Below are 9,833 nucleotides of genomic sequence, written 5' to 3' on the forward strand. Positions count from 1 at the left end.
ATAGTAAGTGATAATTTTTACGTTATAATTTAGATTTAAAAAATTTGTCGATTTTTAATCATGAAAGATCGATGGATTTGCCATTTAACATGACACGTAACGCATAAAGTATTGACTGCATGTCGCAACACAACATCGAGCATGCACTAAAACTTTTATTGTAAAAATGATACAATAATATAACTTAGTTATTTGCTGATTAGTATTGCTAATTTTTCTAAAATCCTTAACAATTTGTTTTGAATAAATTTGTACCATATTTAGTCAAATCTGAAAAATACATTTTTTATAAAAAAAATCTTAAATTAAAAGGATTATCAGCTTTCTCTAAACTTAAGTTTTCATATGTTCATAACTAGCGGAAAATAAACAATTTGATCGTCGTTACTGTTGAATTTTAATGAAGGTATTTTTATTTTAATTCTCTCTAAATTACTCTTAATTTCGTCTAAAGTTTTTATTATTTTTCAGAAAGCAAACGTAACTATAGTCGATCATCATTATGCCTCAGAGTCATTCATGAAACATTTAGCTAAAGAGCAGACTTTGAGAGGCGGTTGTCCCGCTGATTGGGTCTGGATAGTACCTCCTCTCAGTGGAAGTATTACACCTGTCTTCCATCAAGAAATGCTCAATTATAAGTTGAGACCAAGTTATGAATATCAAGTAAGTTGTTATTTATTCAATTGACAAAAATTAGTACAGACTGGAATTATTATTTTCGTTTCTTTCAAAAGGAACCAGCTTGGAAGTCTCACGTTTGGGAGAAAGACAGTTCTGGAGACAAATCTCAAATGCCACGCAAAAAAACTTTATTCAAAACTATTACTAGGTAAATCTTTTCTTCTGTATTTAAAATATTATCGAATATTTTTCTCACTGATAATTTCTTAGCGCCGTAAAATTTACTTCGGATTTGTACGGTAAAGCATTGTCTCGTCGTATAAAAGCTACGATTTTATATGCAACAGAAACGGGAAAATCTGAACAATATGCAAAGTCTTTAACCAATATTTTCATGCATGCTTTTAATGCAAAAGTAAGTAAATTTCAATTTAATTTTGGTAATTGCGACTTTTATATGCATTTATGCGTTAATCAGATGATGTGCATGTCGGATTATGACTTAACCGAGTTAGAACACGAGACTCTTCTTCTTATTATCGCTAGTACTTTCGGAAATGGAGACCCTCCCGAAAATGGAGAAGTAAGTTTAATCAATATTACAAACGTTAATAATTCAGAAATACTAAATAACTATTTTATAAAATTTATTTTGATTTTTAGGAATTTTTGAAATATCTTCAGTCTCTTCAAACAACTGATAATTTAGAGTAAGATTTAACTTAAATATAATTAAGTCATGTTGTTTATATTTATTTAAAAATTTTTCGTTTAAAATAATAGTGGAGATCTTGAGAATGGTAAATCATCAAATGTTACCGATTTTGAAGTTGGACTTTTAAGCAATATCAGGTAAATCAAATATATTTATTTATAAATTAAATTGAATTTATCGTATATTTATTTTTAATGTTTATTTCTTACATTTACTTGAATTATATAATACTTTTTAAAAGATTTGCTGTATTTGGTTTGGGATCGAGCGCATATCCGAAATTTTCTCAATTCGGGAAAACAGTGGACAATTTATTAGAAAAACTTGGTGGAGAGAGAATTTTAAAACTCACGACTGGTGACGAACTTTGTGGTCAAGAATATTATTTCAGAAATTGGGCGAAAGAAGTCTTTCAAGTTAGTAAAATAGCATTTTGAGAAAATCAAAAATGTCTTTTTTAGTTTTACAAAACAAGAACTTCGCATATTTTTATAATTATTTAATTAATAATAATATCTTTTTCCGTGATCTTAATTAATTAAATATCTTATGAGTTGTTAAACGTTGACCTTGATTATCAAATTGCCTACATTAAAGATAGTCTAAAAATTGTTTTGTTGCAAATGATATGAGGAAATTTCACTAAAAATGTTTAATAAGATCCATAACTTCAAACAATTCCTTATTTATTTAAAATACCTTTAATAGTTTTTGTTATCAACATCTAAATTAATATACAGAACTGTTTATATATAATAATAAATAGTAATATCTACAGAAAATTACATCGAAAAGGTATGGGGAAAAAAGCTGATCATTCTATTATGTTATCAAAAGATTGTATCTAGAAATGTTATATATTATGAGAAATACAAAGGGATTAAAATAGAGACTGGATCCGATGCCGAAAGAGTAACATCTAGTACTGAGAATAGTGTCATTGCAAAAGGTTGAAGCAGTTTATTTGTAAACGCTTCAAGTAACCTGTGAAACTTTCGAGTATGAGTTGTTTCGAAGATTTTTATTATTCTATAATATGATTACACTATAAGATTACACAGAAAGCAATATAATTTTTGTTTTTAGTTATATGTACTTAATGAATTCCATGAAATATGTTTTATTACATTTATCCAAATTGCTACACTTAATATTAACTTCTCTATAACTTAAATTTTATCAGAAAAATGTTAATTTTGAATTTTTAACTTAGTACATACGTTCAACTTTGTTAATTACAGGAAGCGTGCGAAGTATTTTGTATTGGTGATGACGTTGATATGAAAAATGCTACACAATCATTAAAATCAAGTAATACCTGGTCGCCTGAAAAAATTCGCTTGCAGTCTATTAAACAATCTAAAATTGATATAATGAAAGGTTAGTTACGTTAACATCTTTGCTTAAAAACAATCCTTAATAAGAACTAAAGTAAATAAAAATAATTTCAGCTATTTCAAAGGGAACAAATAGGAAACTTTCTACTTGTTCCATAAAGGATGTGACATTCCTCACTCCAGATTTAGATGAGTATGTATTTTATTTATATTAAAGGAATATTATTTATTTTTTATTTGTAAATATAAGAAAATATTCTGCAGGCGGCAAACTATATTGGTGAAAATAAATAACGATCAGTCTGAATTATCGTTCTATCCCGGAGATCATATTGGTATTTATCCAGTCAATAGAAAAGAATTAGTAGAAGGAATTTTAGACAAGATGAAAACAACTTGTCCGGATCCACAAATTGTTTATCAAGTTGAAAATTTAGAAGTTGTTCAAAGTTTGTTAGGAGTAAAAGAAAAATGGGTTAAAAATGAAAAATTTGAACCGTGTTCGATTTATATGGCATTAAGTAGATTACTAGATATAACAACGCCTCCATCTCAACACTCACTTGGTCTTTTCGCTACGTTAGCTACAAGTGAAGAAGATAAATCAAAATTAGAAAGTTTATCTAAAGTATGTCTTATGTATTAGAATATTTTAATGTTAGTAATGTACTGTACACTTATATATATTTAATATTTAATAATATTTCAGAACACCGAGCAATATGAAGATTGGAAAGCTTATTATTATCCAAATATTTTAGATGTTTTAGAATTGTTTCCTTCGATTGTTCTTACACCCGCTTTTGTTCTTACTCAATTCTTGCCACTACAACCTCGATTCTACAGCATCAGTTCGTCAGAAGATTTCACTCCACGAGAGATACACGCAACAGTTGCAGTTGTAAAATTCAAAACTCAGAGTACGTATATATTATGTAATTTATAATTTAAGATTATATATATACATATATATCTATTATATTTATATACATAATCAAAATTTTGAAAGTTAACTAGAAGTGACCAGTTCGTTTAGTTATAACATTTTTTGTTAATTTCTTATCCTTATTGATATAGGTTTATTTCAGATAATTCATCTTGATCTTCATCACGATTAAATGTAGAAAGTTATGTAAACTGTTAACTATGTAATTTAAAATATACTTATTATTTGATGCAATATCTTTTATTCACGTCTGTTGAATTTTATTTGGAAATATTTTTTTAATTTCTCATATTTTAAAAATGCTGTTTGTATAAATAAAATTTAAATTGTAATATCCAACTAAACTAATATTTTATATTTTAAAAAACTGAAATTTATTATTTACGCTTTTTTATTTCTTTACAATCGTAATAATTCAGATTACTGTACTGCATATTAATACAAAAACAGTTATTGTTTTTCTTTTACTTTTATAACTCTACAAATAAATGGAATAAAATAAAATACAATACAATAATTTTTTACAAAAAGAAAATTTTCTTTATAAATTGTAAATTTAATTTTATTGTTTAAATCATTTTTACAGAAGGAAATGGTCCATTACATTACGGCGTATGCTCAAATTATTTGGCAACTGCTGATAAAAGCACAAAAGTAATTTGCTTCATAAGAAGGTAAACTTTTAAATATATTTTACAGAAACGCATTATGTGTGAATAATTAATATTCATAAAATTTAATATTTAAAAATTTATTCTTTGTTTTATTTCTTAAATTCCGATTCCTAACTTATCATGGTTACTCAAAATCAATGTCATAAGTATTACGATCATTAAATTCACAATTACAAGAGAGTTATGAATGGCTCAAATTTACTTAATAAAGTTTTCTCGTTTAAGCTTCATAATGCAGTAAACGAACGAAAAATAATTATAAGTTATAGTTAATTTTCTTTATATTTAATGTGAGGGACGAACCGACCCGCAATAAAGTGTTATTTTAACCTTTAATTATTGGGAAATTCTTAACTTCGAGCATTTTATCAAGTTAGGCTAAAAGCTATAAAAATTATTTCCCACGGAGTTGGTTCCTTGTTGAGGAGGATCCAGCTAGTCAGTGATATAATAATAAATAGTAATATCTACAGAAAATTACATCGAAAAGGTATGGGGAAAAAAGCTGATCATTCTATTATGTTATCAAAAGATTGTATCTAGAAATGTTATATATTATGAGAAATACAAAGGGATTAAAATAGAGAGTGGATCCGATGCCGAAAGAGTAACATCTAGTACTGAGAATAGTGTCATTGCAAAAGGTTGAAGCAGTTTATTTGTAAACGCTTCAAGTAACCTGTGAAACTTTCGAGTATGAGTTGTTTCGAAGATTTTTATTATTCTATAATATGATTACACTATAAGATTACACAGAAAGCAATATAATTTTTGTTTTTAGTTATATGTACTTAATGAATTCCATGAAATATGTTTTATTACATTTATCCAAATTGCTACACTTAATATTAACTTCTCTATAACTTATATTTTATCAGAAAAATGTTAATTTTGAATTTTTAACTTAGTACATACGTTCAACTTTGTTAATTACAGGAAGCGTGCGAAGTATTTTGTATTGGTGATGACGTTGATATGAAAAATGCTACACAATCATTAAAATCAAGTAATACCTGGTCGCCTGAAAAAATTCGCTTGCAGTCTATTAAACAATCTAAAATTGATATAATGAAAGGTTAGTTACGTTAACATCTTTGCTTAAAAACAATCCTTAATAAGAACTAAAGTAAATAAAAATAATTTCAGCTATTTCAAAGGGAACAAATAGGAAACTTTCTACTTGTTCCATAAAGGATGTGACATTCCTCACTCCAGATTTAGATGAGTATGTATTTTATTTATATTAAAGGAATATTATTTATTTTTTATTTGTAAATATAAGAAAATATTCTGCAGGCGGCAAACTATATTGGTGAAAATAAATAACGATCAGTCTGAATTATCGTTCTATCCCGGAGATCATATTGGTATTTATCCAGTCAATAGAAAAGAATTAGTAGAAGGAATTTTAGACAAGATGAAAACAACTTGTCCGGATCCACAAATTGTTTATCAAGTTGAAAATTTAGAAGTTGTTCAAAGTTTGTTAGGAGTAAAAGAAAAATGGGTTAAAAATGAAAAATTTGAACCGTGTTCGATTTATATGGCATTAAGTAGATTACTAGATATAACAACGCCTCCATCTCAACACTCACTTGGTCTTTTCGCTACGTTAGCTACAAGTGAAGAAGATAAATCAAAATTAGAAAGTTTATCTAAAGTATGTCTTATGTATTAGAATATTTTAATGTTAGTAATGTACTGTACACTTATATATATTTAATATTTAATAATATTTCAGAACACCGAGCAATATGAAGATTGGAAAGCTTATTATTATCCAAATATTTTAGATGTTTTAGAATTGTTTCCTTCGATTGTTCTTACACCCGCTTTTGTTCTTACTCAATTCTTGCCACTACAACCTCGATTCTACAGCATCAGTTCGTCAGAAGATTTCACTCCACGAGAGATACACGCAACAGTTGCAGTTGTAAAATTCAAAACTCAGAGTACGTATATATTATGTAATTTATAATTTAAGATTATATATATACATATTTCTTATGAGTAATGTTTCAGATTAATTCGCACTTCAATTCCTAGTTGCACCAATTTTAAAAAATAATTTANCATGTGCAGAACTTCACTTAATGACTAGTTTTTATAAGATATTAGAAGTCATACTTACCGGTAAATATTTGACTCAATATACATGGGTGTAGCCAGGAAAGGGCATGGGTGGGCACGCCCCCCAGTTAACCTGGTGCCCTCCCTAGAAAATTACAGCCGAAAAAGCGTTGAGCCGATTTGAAAAAACAAATAAAAAGCTGAAGCTAATTTAATTGGGTGTAGTGGATGCACTACACCCAATTAAAGTTTTCTTTCTAATTCGGCCCGGAGGAAAAAACTGTTGGCCACCCCTGGTCTATATCTAGATTAAAGACGGTGAACTATATTAAAGAATGGTAAAAAAAAAATTGATTGGTTAATTTTAAGGCATTGCTAGAGTTCGATATTAATGTTACGAGAACGTATGATTAAAGGAAGTTTCATATTTTATGTGTGTTAAGTTATTGTCGATTCCTATGGAAATTTCATTTTAATGAACAACAATTTGAAATAATTCAATTTTGTGCCAGGATGGCCCCATAACAAAACTCTGGCTACGTCAATGTCAATATATCTTTTTATGAATGAGAACTATTCAACATGCAAATACTGTGATTGTGATCTAATATAAAACGCACTTTAATCGAATGCTTGTTTGTTGTATGCTTTAAACCAGTGATTCTCAAACTTTTTCGATCCACCGCCCCCTTTGTTCCATAAAGTTATACCCAACGCCCCCTAACCCATTTTCTCTTGTGTGAGAAAAGGATTGGAAATATTCTTAGGAAAACTTTTCTATGAATCTCACACTTTGTGCCCTTACTGTACATTGTTCNCTAATTCAAAGTTATCCTTGTATGATTTTCATCATAGATTATAGTTATATACCACAATCATTTAAAATTTCCTTGTATTAATATTGCATGTATTGTTTTCTTACTGAGTATTATTTTCTGATATCCTAAGATAAAAAAAAAAATAAAAACATAATACAATTGAAATAGTAAAACAATAAAAGGAAAATGATTAGACTAATAATTTTCAATGCATAGCAAGCAATTATTTATTGTGACATCACAATGCTGGGTTGCAATTTTTAATCATATTTTTAATTTGTTTAATTTAAAATATATACTCTCCACCTCAAATTAGTGGCTTGCCCCCATATATCATACTTTTTCTTTAACAATAGAGTGGTGCCAGTCATCTATCTAACACCTTACAGTGGAAAATTTTTGAATTGAAATAATGCGACTTCCAGTTTGCATCAGAAGTTCATATATAGTTAATCGTGGCCTTCTATGCCTAAGGTTTCCATATCTGATCTCGTCTTTCATCTATCTAACTCCATTCTCAAGATTAATTAAGGACCGACAGACAGACAGAAGAACGACAGTGGGAATTTATAAATCTCCAATTTTTTCAAATTGCCCAGTTACCTTATCTCATTGGAAAACAAACTTTGTTAAATGATATACAGTTGACAATTAGGTCACTTTCAGACAAACCACTCAGTCATACCACTCAATAGTTCCATATATCCTCATTAAAATTCTTATATTTTGTAGGTACGCTTTCACATGGACGTTAATGGTGCATTTCTTACCTGCCAAAGTAGTGTGAAGCTTTTCACACAGATCACTTCCAATGGCAATGTCAACCAACCCAAGGTCACTTTGTAAATTGTAAATTTAAGTTATTTCCTAGGAAGGTCAATTAAAAAGGCCAAACACGTTGAAATAATAAACATTCACTGCATTGACAAATCTCACCTTGGCTTGTGCAGAATGACATGTTCTGATATTTTTTTTACACGGATGCTGGCAGACCAGACAAAATTCCTGGCAAATTTTGATAAATAAATTTATTATTGAAATGACCAGCTAATACTGCAAAGTATTGTTCAACTGTGAAAACATTCAAATATTACTGAATGCATCTATAGTTATTGTATACAATGATGATCTCCTCTTACAGTGTCATTGTCATAAACAATAACAATAAATTCTGAATATGCGACAACACTACACATCAAAGCCCATCTGTTGTATAATGTCTCCTTGTCAAATATGATCCATGGGCCTCAGATCATATTTGCTTAAGGCTCACAGCATATCTCAATGTAACCAGGAAAATAAAAGTAATAAACATAATTTCAGTGTTGTTTAATTAATTTAAAATTAAATCCCATAAAAATTTCTGGAAATTAAGCTGATCTTTATTTACGACTAAAAACGAGTCTGGTTGCTTCTTATCAAAACTAGTCATATTGACGCCCAGAATATTAAGTTTAAGAATAATAAACATTAAAAGTTTTTCGAAAACAAATTGTTTTTAAGTATTACGGAATAAGAGAGAGACGGAGTAGCTTACGTAATCTCATCAGGTACAAGAATTGTCATACTGTATTTACATTGGACTTTAGTTGCCATTAAATCCTTTTCAAATGAGGACGCATTGCTTACTCCAAAAGTTCCTTCTCGTGCAGACTGCCACAAAATAAATAGGACAGTACACTTTGTCCTTCGTCACCAAATGTGTGAAGAAATAGGCAATTTTTTTAAATTAAAAACAATTTCATTTCTAAATAGTAGATGGCAGCACATTCATTCGATAATGCAATAAAGATGTATTTCTATTATATCCGAATAGACAAATGAGATTTTAGTATTTGGTTGTAATATTTTATAATTTTATATATTTGAATGTTGTAGAAATTTATTTAATTAAATACAGGCTTAAAAAATTACAATAGCATAATATAAACTAAGTTATTTATAGAATCAAACTTACTAATACTGAAGATTATTAAGATGTTTTCTGTACAAATAAACAATAACAATAATCCAGTTTGAGAAACAAGATTATCTTAATCTTCCTTCTGAGATTTAATCCACATATGCTTTTTCTATTCGATAGAAATCGAATAGAAAAAGCAAAATGTTAAAATATTTTGGAAAATATCATCTTGTATTTCATATATTAAATGTCAAAACTTAAAAACAATTTTTTTTAACATTTTATTTTTAATTTTATTATTTTGACGTGCAGCTGATACCACAATTAAGAACTTAAACTGAATTTTAATAGAATGTTACTTCAGAATATTTTGTTTATTCTCTTTTTGTACAGGATAAAAAGAAAACATATTTCAAGTTAATAAAAATTGTTTTTAAATAGAATTTATTTTAAAAATTCATATATTTCGATTTTAATTTGTTCAGTAACATTTGTGGTTTCAACATAGAGGAGAAGGTGGTATTATGGAACCCCAATTACATTTTAGTGAATTGTAAACAAGGTATCATAACTACACCCACATTTTTTGTGCGAAAAGTACTGGTAACTAGTAAACTAAATGTTCCTAATTGGATTTTTCGCTAGTGTAATTATAAGTATGGTTTTTGAAGGCTTTTGTACAAAAAGTCCGAAAGTAGGCTTAGAGAAAATCGGGTGGTAATATGGAACCTTACTGTATATTTTCA

At 28.2% G+C, this 9,833-nt stretch overlaps 1 protein-coding gene across 1 annotated transcript in view; it reads left to right on the plus strand.

Annotated features, from left to right (window-relative positions):
* LOC111620451 overlaps positions 1 to 9,833 on the plus strand; it is a 34,949-nt gene that overhangs the window by 15,752 nt on the left and 9,364 nt on the right. The window contains exons 17-32 of the mRNA XM_023362374.1: positions 379 to 666; positions 738 to 832; positions 895 to 1,039; positions 1,103 to 1,207; positions 1,288 to 1,334; positions 1,408 to 1,476; positions 1,581 to 1,755; positions 2,581 to 2,719; positions 2,791 to 2,869; positions 2,941 to 3,304; positions 3,386 to 3,596; positions 4,209 to 4,276; positions 5,227 to 5,371; positions 5,443 to 5,521; positions 5,593 to 5,956; positions 6,038 to 6,248. Coding sequence (XP_023218142.1) covers positions 379 to 666; positions 738 to 832; positions 895 to 1,039; positions 1,103 to 1,207; positions 1,288 to 1,334; positions 1,408 to 1,476; positions 1,581 to 1,755; positions 2,581 to 2,719; positions 2,791 to 2,869; positions 2,941 to 3,304; positions 3,386 to 3,596; positions 4,209 to 4,276; positions 5,227 to 5,371; positions 5,443 to 5,521; positions 5,593 to 5,956; positions 6,038 to 6,248 — 2,584 coding nt within the window. The remainder of the gene's footprint in view (positions 1 to 378; positions 667 to 737; positions 833 to 894; positions 1,040 to 1,102; positions 1,208 to 1,287; positions 1,335 to 1,407; positions 1,477 to 1,580; positions 1,756 to 2,580; positions 2,720 to 2,790; positions 2,870 to 2,940; positions 3,305 to 3,385; positions 3,597 to 4,208; positions 4,277 to 5,226; positions 5,372 to 5,442; positions 5,522 to 5,592; positions 5,957 to 6,037; positions 6,249 to 9,833) is intronic.

Source organism: Centruroides sculpturatus, unplaced genomic scaffold (assembly GCF_000671375.1).
Source record: "Centruroides sculpturatus isolate CEXI.00-Female unplaced genomic scaffold, Cexi_2.0 scaffold143, whole genome shotgun sequence".
Taxonomy (NCBI): domain Eukaryota; kingdom Metazoa; phylum Arthropoda; class Arachnida; order Scorpiones; family Buthidae; genus Centruroides; species Centruroides sculpturatus.